Below are 23,688 nucleotides of genomic sequence, written 5' to 3'. Positions count from 1 at the left end.
AACAAGTGTTTGTAAATTAAAACTTTTTGTCATAAAAACAAATTATAGCGACACTGGATAACTTTAACAATATCAGGTTGGATTTTAATATATTCATTCTTTTCAAAGCGCCTTCCATTTTCCAACGAGTCGCTATATAAGTCAATCTAACCTCACAGGTGGTCTCTGCCGGTGAATAATCAGCGGGCGTCGAGCGACAATGTTCCCGTCGTCTGGGCTCTTCGCCCGGGTTCCCTGCCCTTTCTCTAGTCGCTGCTACGAACGGCCTCACTGCTGGTACAAACATCGCGAAGATGGACGACGTCTGTCGAACTACTTGGCTTCTTCGTCACGACGTTTAGATGGGCTAAAAGGTGAGGAGGGCGGCACGTGTGAGGGCTTTAACGTTAGCTAGTCTGAATATTATTATTATTTTTAAAGTTAGCTGGTAAAAGTCATAGTTATGTTTCTAATTAGTTCTATGACTTATAGAATTATGTTATTACCTATTTAATTGGCTTGGTAACTTCTTGTAGTTGGTATTCTTGCCTAAAGCCCCATCTCATCTCATTAGTTGCACCGCTTATCCTCAGTAGGGTCGTGGGGGTGCAGGAGCCCATCCCAGCAATCATCGGGCAGTAGGCAGGGGACACCCTGAACCGGTTGACAGCCAATCGCAGGGCACACAGGGACAGACAACTCGCGCATTGACACCTAGGGACAATTTGGACCGGCCAAGCCACCTGAAATGAATGTCTTTGGAATGTGGAAGGAAACCGGAGTGCCCGGAGGAAACCCACGCAAGCACAGGGAGAACATGCCAACTCCGCACAGGAAGTCCGGTAGCTGGATTCGAACCCACACAGGAGGTTCCCAAGACCTTAGAACTGTGCCGCACACGCGCTAACCACTGCACCAGTGTGTAATATTTGACCACTAGGTGGTATTGTGTTACAGGTAGGGATTCCATCCATTATCTGCAACGCTTATCCTCAGTAGGATTGCGGGGGTGCTGGAGCCTATCCCAGCTATCTTCGGGCAGTAGGCAGGGGACACCCTGAACTGGTTGCCAGCCAGTCGCAGGGCACACAGGGACGGACAATTCGCTCGCTCATTCACACCAAGGGACAATTCAGACCGGCCAATTAAACTGAAATGCATCTTTTTGGAATGTGGGAGGAAACCGGAGTGCCCGGAGGAAACTCACGCAAGCATGGGGAGAACATGCAAACTCCACACAGGAGGTTCGATCTCATGACCTCAGAACTGTACCGCATACGCGCTTACCACTGCCCCACCGTGCTGCCCGGTAGGGATTCTGTTATGTGAAAAAATAGTTTTTCTAACTATCTAGATGTATATTTCTCTAACGGTTTTGTTTGTTTTTAATTAATATGGGTATGGTGGTTCGTGAATTGTTATGCCTAGTATTCTAGTTGTTTTTTTTTCCCCCCTTTATTAGTTTTTGTGCCCTTAGGGGGCACTCATCATCACTGATTGTTCCTCATTTTAAAGTGCTCTGGTTTTCAAAACAATTAAAGTTTGTCAACTTTAACATATTTAAACAGTCCAAGTAAGATGCACACAAAAAACTAAGTGGTCGAATGCATTTCATATCAAAGTTTTCAGTAACCTACAATAACATTTAATGGATAAACGTATTTAGTACAGCTGTAACTCGTGTACCAAAGCGTCAATGATAAGCTAAAAAAAAATTGCTGTATTATTTAGGAATATATAGCCACATTTACTCATCAAAAACATTTGTATTTGTCCCAAAAAATCTGTCCTTTCTTTCCCCAGGAAGATTTCAAATACTCTGTCATACAGATTGACGCCATTGCTGAAAATCAAGCCGGTATGGTCTTATTTCTAGCATAGGTTTTTAGTCCATTTTGGGCTGAAAATGTTAGTGGTGCAAAAGCGGTGGACCGATTTTTAAAAACATTTTGGTTCACTTTTTTGTTATTTCATTCCCATTTCCTGACCAATCATAATTTGTGAAACTGCTGACGTTTCTTTATGCCTTCGAGCCGCCAACTCAAAATCTGATCGACTGAACACATAACTGCTATATCAACACTAATGCTAAGCTTCAGGGCCTGCAGAACGGATTCTGAAGGCCTCTGGGTAGATTTCAGACTCTGGCAAGAAGTAACGGGTGAAAAAGAAAATGGCTGGATATGAAAGCCACCATCTGGAAGCAGGACAACCAAGGGAAAAAGCATTGAAAGGAAGCTGACAATTTGGAATTTTTTGATAAGCTTTATTGGACAAAATATAACTAAATTCTGACTCTACGACTATTGAAGATAATTGGTGCAGATAATTGATGGATGGACATGATTCAGATATTTTAGGCCAGCAAAGAAGGCCTTTCAGGCCCTGACAGCCGACCTCTGCAAAAATGTTGTAATTAAAACGTGTTATTACCTGGTTTCTACTACCATTCAATGCCAAAAAAATAGCCGACTAATCTTTAGGCTTTCTGCATCAGTGCCCATAAAACAAAAGCCGCATAACTTAAATGGACTATATGTATTTGACCGCTAGATGTCACTGTATTGTAATTTGCAACCAAAAATCAAGTTTATTAGAAAGCACGAGAATACAAACTGCGGAGATTCATAGTGACTAAACCACTTCATATTTCTTCAAAATATTTTGCCAAGTTTTTTTTTCGTGAATTGTTTTTAGTAGCCATAGCAGCAAGATGGCAGACATTTTTTCAGCTCCCTCAAGATGAGGCTCTTGTCATGTAAAATAAATCCAGTATAATTAAGTAGAAAAGTTTTTATGATGTGTCATGTTACCTTTGCTAATTATTTCTATCAATATTTTAACACTAGGACAGAATAAATAATACTGTAACTTAAGCTATCTTAAACATACCTTTTTGACCAGCCTTGCATACAGAAAACAGGCAAATATCCAGTTGACAAACTAAACAAACCAAACATTTATTAAACACCAGGAATGACAAATACCCCACACTAATACTATTCAGAAAATAAAATTCCCATCCCTCGGCAAGAAAATACAATTAGGATTCTAATCAAAACATGTTTTCATCAGTATTAGATGGGAATTTCCATTCCTTTTTTGATCCATAGTTACTTCTGTAAGGCAGCCAATAGGACTATTTATTGGTTGGTCAGTTCAAATTTGTATACAGTAATCCCTCACGTTTTACATCTGTTGTTTTCTAAATATAACCCGTCATACGTAAAATCCATCGATTGGTACATTTTTTTACAACTGTACATTGAAGCCAAAGGACAGAACTGTTTTTACTGGCCCAATCATTTTTTTAACTGTGTATTGTTTACATAGTGCTGTGGTTAGCACATACACCTAACGCGCGAAAGGTCCCCGATTCCAGAATGGGCAAGTCCAGCATGGTGGCACCCAATCTTCTCCAAGCCAACCAGTTTCCACCCAAGACAAACCACAGGTGCCCCGACAACTCTAGTGGTTAAAGGATCCAACCATATTGTACCTGTAAACATTTCTATTGATTTTACCAATCCCTACTCTCAAGGACAGTTGCCAATCACAATCCATGGTAGAAATCAAAAGCAGCAAAACTATATAGGGTAAACATTATACGTTATAGGGAGTGATTACTTGCCTAAGATTTAATGGGCTGCATGAGTACATAATTTAGATACTGTAGTTGCAATATCCCCTGAGCTTAAAGTTAGATGAGGGGAAGGAAAACCTAAACATTAAAAAAGAGAAAAAAAAAAAAGTGGAATAAGGGACCACATATGTAACTTAATTTCCATGACAACCAGGCTGAAACACATTTGGAGAATGCACTAATAGACATAACAATATAGTCTAATTTTGCCAGATATTTCTCCTTTTTTTACAGGTAACCAAGATGGCCCACAGTCCACTTGTGCTACACAAGTTGTAGACTATACCAAAGACAAGTCTTTTCAAGCACTTGAGCTTATAAATAAGAAGATTGAAACAGCCAAATATGAAGTAGAACAGGAACGTAAGAAACTTTCCGGCTACCAGGCAGCAGAATTCTACTCTGAGGCTGAAGCCCCAACTGTTAATATCAGTTCTTATGCACATCCTAGTGTGAACAAGGCACCCTCTGATTCCAAGAAGTACGTGCTGGACCACTCCAAACCGAAGACTGATTTGGAATACGACCCCATGTCTAATTTCGCTGCTGAATTCGGGTCATACAAGTCTAGTAAACTGATAACTGGGAAAAATGTTGTAAAAAAGCCACTTGGCCATAAAGTGGCGGCCTCCAGCCTTCTATCTCCTGCAATGCAAGACCCATATGATGGTGAACTGATAATTGACTTGGAAGCGTCTTCTGACACAAAGTTGGATCAGGATCACTGTGGTCCTGATTCTCAGATGGAAGAAGTAAGTGAAGAATCAGGGACGAGTGTGATCGACTCCACTGAGAATGTGGAAGACTTGACTAGCAACAGTCCCCATTCCACAGTTGGTCAAATCGAGTCTTTTGAAGATGAAACTCTGTCTTCAGACAAGGGCAAGCGGCCAGTTTCTGTGGGTTCATGTTGCTCTGAATCAATGCTGCAAACAGCTTGCCAGCCACTCAAGAACACTGCTCAGGAATACTTGAGCGCTAAACCAGACAGCCACCAGGTGTCAGCAAACTCTTCTCTAAACGGAGATCCACTTCAATCAGAAACCGTCTCACTTCCCAAGGAGACTTTTTCATCCAAAGCACCCAATTCTGAAGTCATTGTCATCAGTTCCAGCTCCGATGAGATCGATGAACTGGCTTTAGAGCTGTCTGATACAGATCCTGTCGAGGAGTGCTATCGCATATTCATGGAGGCTAATGACCAGAAAGGTGCTGGCCAGGAGAAATCGGAGGTTTCTGTAAGTTTGCTTTTTAAAACTAAGGCACACTTGCATACACATGAGACGGCGCAGAAGCACACTTTGGGAGCAAGTGCAAACACATGCTGTGTAGAAAGTGATTTCATCTTAATTCTGAAAAATGTCTTAGTTTTTTGTACAGGTTGCATTAAAAAATAAAAATGAAACCGGCCCTGGAACTTAAATATTGTCAGCATGCAACCGCATTCAAAATATGATGGTTTCCGTGTCAATTTAGGCTCAGAAAGAATAGTAACTTTTTCTCCGTGTTAATTTTTAAAAGGTAAATTGCTTCATAAATCGTCCATAGAATTGCCCATATCCACATTAGATGACTGACCGCAAAAGATTATTAAAGCCAACTGTCATCGGTGGTCTACTAAAGGGTGGATAAACTCAAGAGAAACACTAACTTGTAGTTGTTGTGGTTTTTGATAGATGGAACCTAATGATGCGCCAAAACCCAACAAACCACCTCCCGTTGTGACCATCAAACCCCAAGAACTGCTGGGAAAGAGGAGGATTGCCCATGAGTCCAAAGATGCAGAGGTTTTTTGTTTTTATCAGGACAACTGTTCACCCACTTGTGTTCTGTTGTTATTTAAATCCAGGAGTCATTCCTGAGGTGTGCCCAAAAAATGACTTTTATTTGGAATTTTTTTAGGGGGGGGATTTATAAACATGAATAATAACCCGGAATTATGTAAACTTTAGCAATGGTCCTTTTGACTAACGGATCATGTCTGCTTACTCATTCCTAGTCTAAAAAATATCAGTGTATAAACAGGGATCAGAATTTTCCGCGGATCCGCGGATTTCCGCTGTTTTTGAACCCCAAAGGCATTCCGACTTTTTCACTTTTTCTCTTGCGTAGCAAACAAATTCAAAATCCGACTGTCTCACTCTTTCCTTTATTGCTCTGGCGCACCCTGGCGGCCGTTAGAAAAATTGGCCGCATTGCTGCTCAAGCAGCAGGGACTGAACTGCATTTGAACTTGCAGTATTTACAAAAAAAATTAGTTATGTGGGCAAATTATTTTAATCTTCTAAAAATGTTACTTAAATGATAAATATAAGCATGGTTTTGGACAAGTAAATTGCCTAAAACCCAGGAGCTTGGGGGGGGGGGGTTGCTCCGCCCTGCTTTATTCCTGGACCCTGGCTATTTCAGCTGAAAATGAAAATCTCCATTCTGATCCCTGTATAAAGTTCAAGAGAAAATATTTAATTATTAAAAATTAAAGACCACAACCCCCCCCAAATATTGTAAATAGAATCTGGTTTGACCCCAATCTTGTAATAGGCTATCATCAACTTTTTATTCCATGCTTGTATTTAAAAATGAAGCAATTTGACAGGTTTCAGCAGCGAAAAGGAGGCCGCAGCCTCAGGTTCTGTTTCCGCTGCAAACACCATTGACTCCAACTGTGGGCTCTCTGCTCAATGCCTGTACACCAAAGACTCTGCAGGTCCACAGGACGGCAGCCACTCTGACGGCTGCTCTGAAAGGAGGTCAGGTGTTTCTCTCTAAAGTAGAAAGGATGCAAGAGAAAAAGCCTGTGCCTACTCCTGCTTCAGTTCCTTGTCCTGAAACAACTGCCAAAGCTTCACCTGCTCTTCAACAGAAAAGTAAAGACTTTACTGATCTCAAGCTTAGAAAAAGTATTGTTTCCCCCAAGAACATTGTCACATTTCAGGCTTCACACTTAATAGCTACGAAACTGAAAATAATTTTAAAGAATCGACATGTGAGACACAACCGTAAAGTGGAATGAAATGATTTCAACATTTTATCTTATGTTTACAACAGAAAATATGAACATTAGGCGTTGAAAAAATATTGCCCCACCATTCACTCGGCTCAGCCAACTGAAGCCAGAATTTCCCTAACCACTTTTGAATGATCCACTGTTGCCCTAAATGACAAACGGTGTCATTAAGTCTCAGTTTAAATGCAGGTGCTTTTATATAGCTCAGAGGTCTGTGAAAATGGAGACTGGAGAACAGATAATTTTGAGGAAAAACACCAGGCAGTTCCAGTATAAAGTTGTAAAGCAGAAATGTGACTATTTCGCAACATTTACACATAACCTGAAGCACTGCAATAATATCAAAATGCATAGAGCATAAAACGGCAAACTTGCAAAGACCTGGCTGTCCCTCTAAGCGTTGGGCCCAAACATGGAGCAACCAAAAAGCCCATGTTCACATTGGTTGACCTGCAGGCATACAAAACTGAGTTGAATATATGTGCACAAGACCACTAGGAGTTGTCCTATGCAAAAATCTGCCCGAAGTGGAAGGAAGCTCTTTCAAAAAGTATACCATGAAAAGGCCCATTTGGTGTCGGCAAGAAGCCACATGAGAGACCTGGATAACCTATAGAACAAGGTGCTCTGGTCTGATGAGACAAATTGAACGGTGTGGGCTAATTGCAAAGTGTTTCGTGTGGCATGTGCGAAACACTGCACATCACTCTGAAAGCACCTCGCTGTCAAACATGGTGGTGGCAGCATCATGCTCTAGGGTTGCTTTACTTCAGTAGGGACTCTGAAGATTGATAGGGCGATTCTGGCAGAAAATCTTTAAGAGTCCGCAAGAGACCTGAGAATGTGGCGCAGGGTCACCTTCCAAAAGGACAACAATGCTAAACACAAAGGAAAAATATGCAATGAAGAGGTTTAAAACTAAGGTGTTGGAATGGCCAGCCCCAAATCAAGACCTCAATCCTAGTGCACATCATTTCAGATATTTTTATAGATACTCTATAACGATCACCATCAAATCTTCAGGAAACAATAGTGTTGAGCTGTATGTTTGCAGTTTTATTGTACGTGACTATTTTAAAACATAGCTAGTGTTTACGTATATCTTCTATTATAAATAATGGGAGTTAATGTAGTTAGACCTAATCTTCTTCCCCCTTTCAGCATACACCACCTGCATTCCTCTGGGTACTGCTGTACTCAACGTGGGTGACAACTTGCGCCTGATCCTCCCCCAAGGCACACTGCCACTCGGCTCCACTTCAAGTTCAGTCACAGCCGTCCTTACGCCCATCAATCAATCTCAATTGAGCAGCATCACTTGCGAAACTCTGAGCACAACATCCCACAAGTATCGCTCTACCGGTCCCCTCATTATCCCCGCCGCTGCACTAAGACCTTCTCGGTCTTCTGTGGTCGAGCCTCCAGCCGCTACCTGTAAAGCACCCAGCCTAACTACTCTTCAGGTATGAACTTGTGGGACAAACCCAAATGCTTGTATTAAAAGCGGTGTTGTTTTACTGAGAAGGGTAATTGGTCACAATTGTTACTTTATTTAAAATGTAATTGTGTTTCCACTCTAGATTACTGACACTATAATGTAGCGTGAGACAAAGTAACTAGTTACAAATAACCATATGCACTCTTAGTGAAGCTGGGCACCAGAAATGAAAGAACATGTACACAAACCTGTGGAAGTAGTGAAGCCTTCATATTTCTCGGCTTTTGCAATCTTAAACTTGCAAATCAATAGCTAAGACTCTCCATATCCATTTTGTCTTCAGACCCCTCAAATATTTTTCTCGATTTTTGGGTAATGTCAAAGATGTTTTTGTTTCTCTCAAAGCATGGTATATTGAAAAAATAATTTTACGCTGAAATCGGCAGTAAAATACCGTAAATTCTGTGTTCACATTTTGCTCGGCTGTTACTGTTGAAGCAATGCCCCCCTGCACACACGCAGCCTACCATTTGCTATTGGTGACTCACAACTAAATATGCACATATAAACTTACCTGATTTTAAAACTACAAAAATAAAATATATACTGGTTTAATGCTTAGTACATGTTTGGACTAATATCAGTAGGGAGAAATGTTTGTGTACTCTATGCTTGAGACTGAAGTAATGTAACTGTATTAAGCTGTCTTGAAGTTAGTTTTATACATGTCCCAGCCTTAACCTGTTGATGTGTTTAGTGTTGTGTTGCTGGCAGAAAGGGGGTAGTGTTTTACTACATTTAGGGAGAAGGGACTGTCAATGAATTGAAACGGCTTTTAAAAAGTAGCGTAATGATAATAGAGTTAAATTTGATCAATAACATGTTACTTTTCCCTGTAATTGCGTGGCAACTTTGCTTTGTAACACTGGTAAACACCATCAAGAATTAGACATGCTATTTTATTTGTTTTTACTTTTTTTTACTTGTTAAACAAACCTCACAAATCCATCATTTTGAAATTATATTTCTATGAATAGCCGGTGACTAGGCGAAAAGGAAAGCATCCAGGCGAGCCCGCCAAAGACAAAGTGCCACATGATGTTCGCCAGCGCTATGTCAACCAGTTCACCGAGGCGTTCCTTGACACTTGTGCCGACGTTGACGAGGCCTTCAAAAAAGTAATCATGTTTTGTTGAGACCGTGATCCATGAAGTGACCGCGATTACCTTTTTTGTTGTCATTTTATGGTTTGCAGGCTTTGGAAGAGGAGAAAGGTGTGTACAATCGCAGTGTCAACAAACTTAAGTATTTCAGTGTGGCTGTGAATGCACTAAAGAGGTTAAAGAAGCAGAATTCAGTCACCCATCAAGGTAAGTGTCGGTGAATTGTAAACCATAAAGATCCCCTTATTAATGGGAGATTTTTTTTTATTTCCTCCCCTCACTAAGATGAGACCTTCAACAGCAAAACTGCTAAAGGAAAAATTCAATTAAATTGGAAGCAGCTCAAAGGAAAAGGTGCATATATCCCTTTACATAGATCTTGGAAATATTTTCCCTTTTAACTACAAATGTGCCTCCTGTGGCAGATGACACATCTTTGTATGAGATCTTGATTGATTACATTTTGAGTAAGAAGCAGCTTTTGGAGAGAAATTTTCCCTTCCAACACCCTGAGAAACATGATTTTGCTGTCCGAACTGCAAACAAGAAAGGCAATAATGACCGTAAGAGACAGTATATGTACTAATATAATCACCAGTGGGTGCACATGAGCTGCATCTCTGCAAACCTTTCACCTCCTCTTGATTGAATAGCCCTGAAAAGGATTTGCTGTCGATGTGGTGCTACATACTCTGTGAACAAAGAAGGAAGGCATACTCGAACGGAAGAATGCAACTATCACTATGGAAAAGGAGTGGAGAACAGAGGTACGAGTACTGTGATGGTCAAAGTGGGGTGTCACCTTGGGGAGGGTACAATGTATTATCTAATAAAGAACACAACTATTATATTCCCCTTTATCTTTAAGCTAGTTGGAATATTAAGTCTTCTGACAATTATCAGTCCGTCCATACATATTCCGAGGCATGGTGGATGAATCGGTAGCACCTTCACATCACAGTTCTGAGGATTTAGGTTCACGATCAAACTGCCTGTGTGGAACTGGTATGTTCTCCCTGTGCCTTTGGGTTTTCTTGGGGCACATGCCATAAACGAGCACGGCAGGTTGATTGAACAGTCAAAATATTCCCTAGTGTGTGTGTAGAAAAGGTTGTCTGTGTGCCCTGTGGTGAAGCTGGGTTACCAGTCTAGGGTGTCTACTGCCCATAGTAAGTTGTGATTGGTTTTAGCACATCCGCAACACATGATGGGATAAGATTCTTAAAAAAGAGGATAAAAACAGCTTCCTTGCTTTATTTTGTTCAGTATGGTTATTGTTTTCTTTATTTAATGTACCGTATTTTCCGCACGATTAGGCGCACCGGGTTATAGGGCGCACATCTAAAATAGTTTTTGGCCCTATATTTTCCATACATAAGGCGCTACAATGGAAATGTCAACAAAACAGTCAGATAGTTCAGTCAAACTTATTACCACCTTAACATTCCCAAAGCTTGCAAAGAAGCAAATGTGTGTCTCAGACATGTATGGAAACAGTGTCTGTACGATGTCACCAATCACTATGCATCATTCCAAATATCGTTCGGAAGGTTAAAGTCTTGGGACTCAAGAAATGCCAAACATTTCTTAGTTCCAATTTTATTTTTTGCTGGCACTGTGTGGACAGCAAATTAAGAATTTTATTGTGCAGGGAAATGGGGTTCTTTACTGTGCATATGACAATAAACACATTGAATTGAATTTAGTTTAAAAATAGACTCATCACAGAAACATTAAGATTGTTCTAAAACAAGATACCGGGAAAATATAATCTCTTGCAGCTATTACGTTCAATAATGATGCGTACCCATGGTCTTCTTACAACCGTGAGTGTAGTAAATCCAGGAGAGTAAAATATTTACAAATACAGAATAGTAAAAAAATGTTTTCTCTATGCCGTAGTGCAACCCAACATGTGATTCACGTTCATCTTTTTCGGCCAATTGCAGGCTTTGTTTCACCCCTTTAGCCTATGCGAGCCTGTAAATGATAAAAAGGATCTGCCCCCTTTACCGCCGAATAACTTTAGCCAATAGTGACCGATTCAAATGATGATTGACACATAGGTTAGGAAATGACACGCCGGTATATAAATCCCAGCATACACCGCGGACTACTTCGCCTTCGGGGGAAAATCGAGTCGGCGGCTGCTTGCCTTAGTTGCAAGACTTTGCGACTTAATATTGATCCATATATAAGGGGTACTGTATTATAAGGCGCATGGTCAGCTTTTGACAAAAATAAAGGCTTTTAGGTGCGCCTTATAATGCGGAAAATATGGTATACCGTGCATCATTCTAAAACATATCCAATAACTCCTCAGGTGCTGCCACATTATTCTAAATAAGTACTCCATTCAAAAGTCACCATACTCATGATATTTACTAGTCGTCCACATTCTAAAGTATGACACTTCTATTCCTAACCATCTCAGTGCCAGGTGGTGTGGAAACTCGCTACAGCTGCTGCCAGGGAGTCATGGGTGCACCGGGTTGTCAAACCTTTAAGGTGAAATACCTGCTGACACAAGATTTGGGGGCCTGCTTTTATTAAGCTGTGTCTTGTCCACAATAGTTGCATGTGCATGATTTACTCCCCATGGATGGATTTGTGGTAACTGAGCCTAGGAGTTGTGGAGATGGCAGTTGCCCTGGAATTTATGCGCTGGATTGTGAAATGGTGATGTTAATTTCTTTCAATTTTGTTTAAAGTGGGGGGTGAACAGAATAATGCGAAGTTAATGTGTGCTATGTGTTGTCAGTGTTACACTATCAATGGGCTGGAGTTATCGCGGGTGACTGTAGTGAACTCAAGCCTCAGAGTTGTCTATGACATGTTTGTCAAGCCACGCAACGAAGTTATTGACTATAACACCAGGTGACCAGCTTGTAAATTAAAAAAAAATTTTTTTTAGCAGCCTGTTGATGAAAAACTGTGTGCAGGTTTTCAGGCATCAGTGCAAAGGATATGGAAGACAATGACACATCCCTTGCTGAGGTTCAAAAGACCTTGTTGAAATTCATCAGCACTGACACTATTCTCATTGGGCATGGCTTGGAAACTGATCTTTGTGCCTTGAAGGTGAAACAAAGGAGATTTTTTTTTTAAATTCTATTTTTTGGAAAAAGATTTTACGCTTTGGAAGAAAATAAATTAAAGTAGGTTATGGAAATAAATCATTTAAAAAAACGAATGAATTATGGATAATAATATGTACCACAACTAATTAGTTTTTGTTTTGTACATGTAGGGTCCTTACCAAGTCTGGTAACTTGTAGGTGAGAAGAAGAATGGGATGTAAAATTATTGTGATCTGTTTATTGGATTGGAAATGGGCTCAAAGTTAAACAATAATATTATTTAAAGATGTATGAGGGAAATTTTGTCTTTCAAAAGTTTGGTGACTTCTACTTACCACCTCAGATGTTCAAAATGCAAAGAAGTACCACCGGTGTTGATATGGTAATGTTAATAGGGAATAAAAATGTGGCATAGAATAACTATTTATCCCTATCTTATATAGATATTTCCCACACTGCTGTAATTATTAGAGTACCTCAAGATGTGTGATGTCTTGTATACAAGACCATCTGGTAGCTTAATTCCTGAAAAAGTATTTAAATGTAGATAGTGTTGAATGATTAGAATGTGTGTATGAATATTCAGTAGTTTGGATAATATGCTAATTTAAAATATTTTACATGTTGGAAATATGAAATGATGTACTTGAAACACAATCGGGCAGAAAAATAAATTGCATATTTGGTTGCATTTGTAAAATGGATTAGTCTCATGTTAAATTTGGAAATTTTGCAAGTGATTATGGTTGCATTATAGTATGTTCTCTAAAACTTGTAGTTGATTCATGGCACGGTGGTGGACACATCTGCTGTGTACCCTCACCGCTTAGGACTACCTCATCGCCTCAGTCTAAGCAGTCTTACAGCAGAGCACTTGACCAGGATAATTCAAGAAACTGGTGGGGAACTTTTGCGTGTCAATAAAGAATTTGTGTGTGTGGGTCACAGTGATTCTGATGTTGAAATGACTACCTGTGTCTAAAATGTTCTTGTTCCACCCAGTGTGTGGCCATGACACGGCAGAAGATGCGATGGCTTGTATGGAACTCATGTTGTTGAAGAGCAAAGATGGCAAAGTGAAAAAATAGTGTCGACATTGATTTCTTAATATTGTTTGTGTGCTCATAAACCATAAAAATGCATTGAGTGGAAACCTCTAGTCTGGGGGAAATGAATATCTGTTTAGTAAAAAGAAAACTATGGTACAATGTGTCTTGTTTTCATTCTAATTCAGCCAATGAAGTGACTGCTTTTAATGAGCTCAGGTGATGTAATGATAATTCAATTCTGGTGTAGTTCAATAAAGATTACTCATTCTGCATGAGAACCAGATGCTACACCATAGTTATTTTAACCATATTAAGCATTAGTGTTACAATACCATAAGTCATTAACATACTGTCAATGCATTTCTCTATCAACTTGCTGACAACATTGCTAATGTGTGCATTTCCAAATGCCAAGAATAAAGGCTTATTTCTTAAAACAGTTCTCGCATCAGTTGTCTTGCTCCCCATTGTGCATAAATAATACAAAGTCACCGGACCAAATCCCCCATTTTTTTGTCACTCAGCTTTCTTCTTTGTCCTCTTTGAGCCGCAGCATTTACGCAAAGAGTAACGGCACGTCAGAACTAAAAGGAACATGAACAGAAGCACGACTGCAAGGAAGAAACCAGCAACGTCCAGGCTGTGGTACTGGTACCAGGTGAGCTCATGAGCTTGGACCCGGAGATGTTTGGCACCTTTATGTCTCATTGTGAACTCAATCCAGAATACAGCCTCGTCCAGGGCACTCAGCGGTCTGTCGTGATGGATTACGGACAGTCGCATGGCATTTTCCTTGTACCTGCAGATGAGAATATTCGTTAACAGGTTAGCTTGTTCACTGTTGCCATCAAACGTGGAAATGAACAACCAAGTAAAGGATTTTGGAGCAAATGGGCTTATGTCTTTGCATCTGAGTAAACCCAGACAAACTCACAGCATATTTCTTGTACCTGTAGATGAGGGATTTTACCATGTTAGATTCTACACTTAAGTCAATATTTTGCATGCTATTATGTCTATGCATTTGAGTTGGCCAATCTCTATTGTTGCACTGCAAATAGGGCTACTACAAAACAATTATTTTGTAGATTCATAAATGAAAAATAAACCATTGACAATTTCATTTTTGGTTCTGCACAGTGAAAGTAGATGCGCTGAAGAATTAGTTTTAGTCTCGCAAAGGGTTTGCAATTTTGTCTTAAAGAATATGGTGTGGCTCTCTCCCCAAAAGATCAAAATGTTTTTGCTTTTATAGCTATTTGGGTCTAAAAGGTTCGCGACCCCTGGCATCGTGACGCCAAAGGGAACCCAAATAATATTGATTGGTGATAATTTCAAAATTTAAGACATTCACTGCTACCAGGGTTGGGTAGGGTTACTTTAACTAGATTACTTTCATTACTTTTGGACTACTCCAATACCAAATATGCTAATAAAAGACAAAAGAAACTAAATATGAATAAAATGATGCCTCACAACACGTGGTAAGCTTTCTCTCCTGGCTTTGATCTCCGGCAAAACTAACATAAAATGCGACAGAAACAAAATTAAAATAAATCCAAACATCTTGCCAACATCATTTTTGCCGTTCCATGTATTCCGTTACTCCCCAAGCCTACACAAAATTTTGTCATTTTATTAATATTTAGTGTCTTTTGTCTTTTATTAGCATATTTGGTATTGGAGTAACCCAAAAGTAATTGAAAGTAATCCAGTTAAAGTAACCCTACCCAACCCTGACTGCTACAATGCCAAAGGAAAAAAATGTGAGATTACATTTTAAAAACAACAGAAAAAATACATGGCACTACACAACCATAAACTAAAGTAATCTTTTCCCTGCGTCAACACAGAAAACCTGTTGCAGTTAAAAAACAAAACAAAAAAAAACTTACGACTTGTCATTAATGACAGTCATGATGGCGTTGCGGAGGTCCTCTGAAGACATGAAGTTAAAGTCTACGGTGACTGCAGCACCCTTAGCTTTCATGTGCACCATGTTGTCAGGCTGGTCAGCAAACATGGGGATTCCCACCATGGGCACTCCATGGTAGATGGCTTCATAAATGCCGTTGGTGCCGCCGTGAGTGATGAAGGCTCTTGTCTTGGGATGACCTTGAAGCGTCAATGTGAAAATCAAATAATTTGCCTAAAACTAAGCACTTATTATTGTAACTTACCAAGCAGGTCATTCTGTGGGATCCAATCGTATAGTCTCGTGTTGGATCCCAACGTTGCTGGTTTTTCACCACTGTAACGCCAGAGCACCTAGAAACAACAATTAAAATACATAATATCGAATTTGGCAAATTAGATAAACTGTTTATGAAATAGATTAAATTTCACAAAAAAAAAAAAAAATTGTCCTCTAAACAACATTTAATTGCCTATATAAGGCCATCAGATACAGTGCCGTGTTAAAAGTATTTGCCCCCCTCCTAAATTCTGTTTTTTGCATATTTCACAACGGTTTCAGATCATCAAACCAATTTTAATATAACGCAGAGACAGGGTTGGGTAGGGTTACTTTAACTGGATTACTGTCAATTAGATTTGGATTACTCCAATACCAAATATGGTAATAAAAGACAAAAAAACAATATAAATCAAATGATGACTCACAACACGTGGTAAGCTTTCTCTCCTGGCTTTGATCTCCGGCAAAACTAACATAAAATGCGATCGAAACAAAATGAAAATAAATCCAAACAGCTTGCCGACATCATTTTTGCCGTTCCATGTATTCCGTTACTCCCCAAGCCTGCACAAAATTTAGTAATTTTATTCATATTTAGTGTCTTTTGTCTTTTATTAGCATTTTTGGTATTGGGGTAATCCAAAAGTAATTGAAAGTAATCCAGTTAAAGTAACTCTACCCAACCCTGCGCAGAGACAATTTAAGGAAGTTCAAAATGCAGTTGAAATGTTAAGTCCGTTTATTAAGGCACAACAAATTTTAGGCCTGTCTGGTCCTATGTGAAAAAGTAACTGCGCTCCCTTGTTAAATCACAAAGTAATTGTGACTAACCACCATTTTGATTCAGTCCGCCTTTGTTGAATCAAGAAATCATTTAAATTGAATCTGTTAGACAAGTGAAGTAGGCTACAAAATCTCGAGAACACAATCGACTTGCCATGATGTAAAAAAAAAAAAAAGGCCAAAAGAAATGAGAAAAAATGTGATTGAAATACATCAGTCCATACAAAGTCACAAAGCCTTTTCCAAGGCTGTAAAGCTCCTGCTAACCACTGTCAGAGCCATTATCCACAAATAGGGAAAACAGTAGCACACCTTCCTTGGAGTGGTCGACCAACTAAGATTAATCCAAGAATGTGACGACTACCGTAAATTCCGGACTATAAGCTGCTACTTTTTCCCCAAACTTTCAACCCTGCGGCTTATTCACTGATGCGGCCAATTTATGTACTTTTTCTAACGGCCGCCAGCGGCGCTCGAGTACAAAAGGTAAGATTTAGACCGGTGGAATATATGCACCGAGGAAGACTGCAACTTCTTGGCTTGACTAGCGGCGAGAAATCTTTCACTAAAACTGGCCGCATGCGAAAGGCATCTTTTTCGCAAGTCTGCCAGTGGATCCTGACAGCGTGGGGCAGCATCAAAAAATCCACCATCACCGACGGGTTCCGAAAAGCCGGTCGGAGAGGAGGGCACAGAATCAGGAGTGGATGGGAGCGTGGGACGACGTCTATATGACACTGTTTCTTTCCGACACTGAGGAAGACGACTTTGATGGCTTCAGTTCTAACGAGGAAGATGAGGACGGTTTACCGTGATTTTTACGAGTACGGTAAGTTTTTTTAACAGACCGGTTTACTGTGTTGCGAGCGTGTTGCTAGCGTGTTGCTACTATTAACTGCCCGGATGAAAATTATATTATTATTATTAAAGCTTTGAAAACTCTCTCTGTGTACCGTCTTTCTTTGTAAACATGTGTAAGCATGTATAATATGTATTTGCAACTGTATATTTTTGTAATGTATTTATTTGTATTTATTTTGGACACTTATTCTGATATGTTTTGGACGGGCGAATTAAAAAGAAGGGACGTAACAAACGTGGGCTGATGGGAAGTGGGGACCGGTAAAGGTGAGTGTTTGTTGACACGGCGGACAATAGAGGATATATATTTTTCCCACCCTTACCTTTGTAAATATACAATTTTTTCTTTGGATTACTTTCAACGGGACCCGGACTCCGCCGGTCTGCATCAAACCTTAAGTACCGGTATCATTTTCCATTTATTTTGCCGGCTGTGATTTTTGGACTGTGCACTTAAAGTGAAGAATATACAGTTACAATTGCGGTACTTAAAGTCGGGCCTGGGTTAATATTGTGTTTGTGTTACATTTTTTTTTAATGTGGGCGCATGCGGCTTATATACAGGTGCGGCTTGTGTAAGTAAAAAATCGGTATTCCTCCTAAAATGTGGTAGGTGCGGCTTATAATCAGGTGCGCTCTATAGTCCGGAATTTACGGTACTCATCCAGGAGGTTACAAAAGTACCTAAAAAAAAAAAACAAGGAACTCCAGGCCTCACTGGCCTCAGTTAAGGTCAGTGTTTATGACTGTATTTATACTATGAGTAAGACACTGGCCAAAAATAGCATCCATGGGAGACCTCTGCTGTTGTCTCACATTTGCCAAAAAGCATCTTGATTATCCTCAAGATGTCTGGAGAAACATTCTCTGGACTGAGTCAAAAATTCAAGTTTTTGGAATGTGTGCAGCCTGATACATCTAACATAATCAGGGCACGGCAATTGATAAAATGAACATGATTCCTACAGTAAAGCATGGTGGTGGCAGTATGTTGGTCTTGGGCTGCTTTGCTGCCTCAGGACTAGGACAACTTGCTGTGGTTGAAGGAATAATGAATTCTGGTGTTCAATGATGCTAATTGATTAATTAATTAACCTAAATTATATCTTGCACATGCTACATATGTTTCTCCTGAAGGAGAACGTCCGGCCATCAGTTGTTGCCCTTAAACTCAAGTGCTTTGAATCATTTAGCGGGAGAATTATCCGAAACACACCAGCAAGTACAACTCTGAACGGCTCCAAAAACAAAAATGAAGGTTCCATAGGGGCCAATTCAAAATCTGGATTAAAATCTAATTGAGATCTGTGGTGTGCCCTTAAACGGGCAGTTTATGCTAAAAAAAAAAATCCTACAATATGGGGGATTTTAAACAATTTTGCAAAGGAGAGTGGGCAAACAGTCCTCCACAGCTTTGTGAAAGTCTCATTGCCAATTATCGTAAACATCTCTTTTTGTTATCGCTGGCAAAGTTGGCCCAACTCGCTATTAGGTTCAGGGGGCAATTACCTTTTCTGGGCTGATGCAAAATTGCATTTTGAACTCCCTGGGATTGTCTGTGTGATTTTAAAATTGGTTTGTCAGTGGTAAATATGCAAAAACAGTCAGATAGTTCAGTCAAACTTATTACCCCCTTGACATTCCGAAAGCTTGCAAAGAAGCAAATACGTGTCGTAGACACGTGCGGATGCGGTGTCCGTACGATGTCACTCAAATGCATCGTTCCAAATATCATTCTGAAGGTTAAAGTCTTGGGATTCAAGAAATGCCAACCATTCCTTAATTTCTATTTTCTTTTTCGCTCGCAACTTTACTGTGCATATGACAATAAACACTTGGAATTGAGTTTAATTTAAAAAAAGACCCATCACAGAAACATCGATATCACTCTGAAACAAGATACTGGGAAAATATATAGCCGGAGTAGCTCACCGAAGTCGTTGTGTTCAATAATAATGTGCAACCATGGTCCTCTTATATCCGTGAGTGTAGTAAATCCAGGAGAGTAAAATATTTACAAATACAGTACAGAATAGTAAAATACTGTTTTCTCTATGCCGTCAACCCAACTTGCTATTCACATTCATCTTTTTCAGCCAATTGCAGGCTTTGTTTTGTCCCTTTAGCCTATGCGAGCCTGTAAATGATAAAAAGGATCCGCCCCCTTTACCTCCGAATAACTTTAGCCAATAGTGATCGATTCAAATGATGATTGACACATTGGTTAGCCAATGAAATGCCGGTATATAAATCCCAGCATACTACTTCGCGTTCGGGGGAAAATCTAGTCGGCGGCTGCTTGCATTAGTTGCAAGACTTTGCGACTTAATATTGATCCATATATAAGGCGCACTGTATTATAAGGCGCATGGTCAGCTTTTGAAAAAAATTAAGACTTTTAGGTGCGCCTTATAGTGCGGAAAATACGGTAAGTCCAACCTTTTGGGGGATCTGAGCAAGGCCTGCTGCGATCATGTTTGCCTGCTCATTGCTGACGTTTTTGACCATAGATCCCAGAGTGAAAACCACAATGCCGTCATCAGCTGAACTTTGCACAAACTCCTCTATGTCCTGAACACAAGAAGAAAACATGAAAACAGCGGAACCTCAAAGGTCAAACGTAAAACGTATTCAGTTGGAAATAATGGAATTGTCCCTTTAACATATTTAAAGGTACATCAAAACATTGGATGAATTAGATGAGTGGTTTTCCACCTTTTTTGAGTGACATGCCCCATTAAAAAAAAATCAGCCACATACCCTGAACCAAATGTATTTATGCTGGGGCTTTAAAAAAGATTGGATTCTTGAACATTGAGTTGATAAATATCTACTGTGTGGCAAAAATATAATACATCTTTGATACATGTTTAACTATACTGTATGTATTACTATTTATTGTAACTCTTTCACTTCCCAAAAATCCTTAAAAGATCATTTTCAGTTTTTCCAACAATTTTAGCTTGCTTTTTTTTAATGGAAAACATGAAAAATAATAACTAAAAATAATTATTTTCCTTATGTTAAAAATAGGCTGTCTGAAAAATGAGCTTATATCTTGCATATGCTACGTATAAACTAATTAAATCATTTAATTTAATCAATCGATATAGATTTAAGTCTGTCATTTTAGATTACTTTGGTTGTAATAATTATTCAATAATCTCTTAGATTGGGGGAAAAAATAATACCTAAATTGGTACTTGCCTATGAGACTGATAATATTTTGGGGTGGTGACTGTATTTATTGTGTAAGTATTATCTTAAAAAAACAATTATAAACCTGTATTTAGAAATGAATATATTTATGAGTAAAACGTATCTTTTATGTACAACACATTTTTTTCAGAAATTATATGGATTTCTCTTTTTGAACTTAATTTATATGCATCCTGAAGTTCATTAAAGTTCCCATCATTTGAGAACAAAATAATTAGATCACAACTTTGTTTTCTTTTTTTTTATGGATTTGGTTCATTTGTCCTAAAGGTTGCCATTCATGTCAAATTAAACATCAGCAGTAGATTTGTATTTCTGTTGATCCAGGCTATAACGATAAACAACGCATTTGGAAAAGGTTCGACCTTAATCTTTAAGAGATTTCTGGGCACATTTTTTAGTCAGTTTCAGATGTTCAAGTGGTTCCAGACTAGTTAAAAAAAATGATAATTTTGACCTACTGCAGGCAAAGGTTTGGCAGGTCTGCAATGGATCCCGCCAACATACTTGAAGTTAGGCAGGAAAGGACGAGGATAATCAAAATCCCAGTAAGTTCTTATCAGCCAGATGTCTGCCTTGCCCACTAGCTCACAGGCACTGGTAGGCGTGCCTGGTAAAAAATATGTAAGGGATGAAACAAAGATGTTATTTCAAGTAAAAATGATTTGTCGCTGAAAACAGGGTATTCACAGAATGCCTCCAATGAGCCGTAGGGCTGCTATTACAATCCTGTTAATGAATATTACGTACTACAAGCTGCTCCTTTTTTGCTTTAAACACTGCGGCTTTAAATTTGGTGAGGTGCACACTCGCTCCCCAAATTCCTCAAGTGTGCATGGCACAGAGGAAAACGGCAAGCTGCTCTTTTCCCCAACACTTGTCATGATTGTTGATTCGGCGCCAACAGCCCTGGTCGCTGATTGGCTCCTTGCCACTTTTTAAACCCCCCGGCTCCTTGTTACCGGCGTCAGACCGTTTGCGAACCTATGCTCCCAGCTAGGCAAGCTCATACCTTCCAACATTTTCCTGCCCTGTTTTCATCTGCCTGATACCTAATACAGGTCGGCACCTGTTTCTGGACCCGTTTCTGCCCTGTTCCGAGCATCGACCTGTTTTGCCCTGTTTCCGGCCTGATATCTGTTGCCAACCTCTTTTCTGGACTCGATACTGCCCTTGCTCTCCCGTCTCGGCTAGTGACCAGTATTCCTGCCGCCTACGATTATCCTCGCTCGACACGGAAGTGCCACTTCCGCGTTCTAGCCACCTGCTACCTGTGTCCATCAATCATCGGATCATGGAAGCAAGCACTGCTCTCTCTCTTTAGCAATAAAACTGAGTAAACCATCGCTACTGGGTCCTGTCTCCGTTTCTGGCTTGTGACAAACACATGCGGCTTCAGGTATGCACCGTTGGCGTTCTGCAGCCAAATGCACCAATGCCAAATTCTCCATACAGTTGGTGCCAGGTGTGCGCTGGGTTTAAAATGTAAGAAATAAACGTGAATGATTTATTTTTTTACGTTTATCTAGTCCTGCATTTTAAAATCCGGTGTGGCTTGTACAGAAACCAAACTGAGTTTTGTTTTCATCCTGTATGGAATTTGGAACTTTCAAATTCGCTGACGCCATCTTCTGGCTGGTGTCATCATTGCAGCCTGTGGCAAGATTCTTTTGTTGCATGTGCAAGTACATACATTTCTTAGATGCACTTGAGTAAACGTTAATTTTTTCATCTTTTGGGGGTTTGGGTTGGTGTTTGGATTGTACCTGAAACAGGCCTTTTCTTACTTTCAACATTTTCATGCTGCACAAAAAAACTGTCAAGTCAAGTCATTTTAATTTGTATAGCCCTTAATCGCAAAGAGTCTCAAAGAGCTTCACAGGTTATTACACATAAGTAGTTTAGGTTATTCATATGCTATAGAGTAGAAGTGAGTTTTAAGCTTAGATTTAAACATTTCCACTGAGGTTGCAGATCGGATCTCAGGGGGAAGAGCATTCCACAACACCGGTGCCCGGATGGAGAACGCTCTCGAACCTGCGGAACTGTGCTGAATAGCATAAAATCCCTCTCCAATAACCTCAACCCCCCAACAGCTTTGCTAAAAATAAGATTCTAGCAGATAGGCGCAAAAATATAGGGAAAAAATATAAGGGCTCTTTGAACTAATTTGGGCTTTAAGTACAACTCAAACGAGGCACTTCACCTTCAAATTTGAACATGCAGTTTAATCAGGTGTTCCAGAATTTATGGTCATTAAATGACTTAAAACATTTTAATATATGCAGTCAAATTTGAGATGAAGGAGCCAACCACTCACCCTTGAACTCTGTGTAGTATTGATCCATCAGTGACCAAAGGGCTATTTCAATCATGACGTCATTGAAGGCATAGAAGAGGAAGTTCCACACTCTCTCTGTGAAGGTCATCTTGTCCGTTAACTTGCTCATGACGGCGGGCACGAAAGATGGCGGGGAAGGTAGCTGGCCACAGTAGCGCTCATAGTTGAACACCATGGTGAATCGCAGCGTGTAGATCAGAGGAATACCCAGTATGTCGGCCACCAGGTCGCTGCCCGCATAAATAGGGTCCGCTAGGAGAAGGTCGTAATTTCCCTTCTTCAGCTTGGCCATGACGGCGTCCGACTTCACCACGCCGTCCAGATATTTCAATGTGTACTGCAAGTCCTGCTTCATCAAGGCCAAGAATTTGACGTAGAGCTGAAAGTAGTTCATGTGGTCGATTTCGTAAATGGAAAAGGCGAGAAAGTCATCCATGAAGCGCTCCATCTCCTCCAGGGAGACGGAGACGTTGAAGGGCAAGTAGTCGAAGCGGGATTGTTCGTTGGCCTTCATGAAAAGCGAAGCGCTTGGAAGTAGGACGCTCACGGCGTGCCCGCGATCCACGAGAGCTTCCAGCACGGGCTTCATGTTGATCCAGTGGCTGGCCTCGGTGTACCACACCAAAACGCGCCCACCCTCGACGCCCGGTGCAACACCGAGCAACAGCAGGAGGGCGCAAAGGGAGATTTTCGTGCCCGTCATTGTCAGGGCAGTGTGTAAAGTTGGCGTCACCCCTGCAATGCCTTTTACACGAGCGCCTCGTAGAAAGTCAATCATTTACTAGATACAGCTGAACTCTGCCTTATTGGTGGACTCTTAGAAGGTAAAAGTTGATTACCTTAAAGGTCTATGTCAGGTCAGTTCAAAGATCTCCTCAAAATCTGTGGCGTCAACGAAGCCACAAAAACAATTTGAGCCAAAATTATC

The 23,688-nt window shown here is 40.2% G+C and overlaps 2 protein-coding genes across 2 annotated transcripts; one reads left to right on the top strand and one right to left on the bottom strand.

The window, feature by feature from the left end:
* Positions 1-158: 158 nt before the first annotated feature.
* On the top strand, positions 159-13,798 carry LOC148366116 (uncharacterized). Its single transcript, XM_088336542.1, has 16 exons — positions 159-353; positions 3,857-4,860; positions 5,299-5,409; positions 6,219-6,489; positions 7,791-8,092; positions 9,105-9,245; positions 9,323-9,437; positions 9,516-9,584; positions 9,656-9,793; positions 9,884-9,997; positions 11,665-11,738; positions 11,805-11,909; positions 11,992-12,107; positions 12,173-12,311; positions 13,089-13,209; positions 13,313-13,798. Exons 1-16 carry the CDS (start codon positions 200-202, stop codon positions 13,396-13,398), a joined length of 3,060 nt encoding a protein of 1,019 aa, XP_088192668.1. The 5' UTR covers positions 159-199; the 3' UTR covers positions 13,399-13,798.
* ugt2b6 (UDP glucuronosyltransferase 2 family, polypeptide B6) lies at positions 13,523-23,500 on the bottom strand. The gene is made up of 6 exons (XM_088336541.1): positions 22,740-23,500; positions 20,881-21,029; positions 19,640-19,771; positions 15,540-15,627; positions 15,255-15,474; positions 13,523-14,158 (listed from the first exon to the last, which is right to left on the bottom strand). The coding sequence occupies exons 1-6, from the start codon at positions 23,461-23,463 to the stop codon at positions 13,876-13,878; spliced, it is 1,596 nt and encodes a 531-aa protein (XP_088192667.1). The 5' UTR covers positions 23,464-23,500; the 3' UTR covers positions 13,523-13,875.
* Between the last annotated feature and the right edge of the window lie 188 nt (positions 23,501-23,688).

This window comes from Urocampus carinirostris, chromosome 5, assembly GCF_059441175.1.
Source record: "Urocampus carinirostris isolate Australia breed hairy pipefish chromosome 5, RoL_Ucar_1.0, whole genome shotgun sequence".
Lineage (NCBI taxonomy): Eukaryota > Metazoa > Chordata > Actinopteri > Syngnathiformes > Syngnathidae > Urocampus > Urocampus carinirostris.
This window is presented reverse-complemented; position numbering and strand designations above follow the sequence as displayed.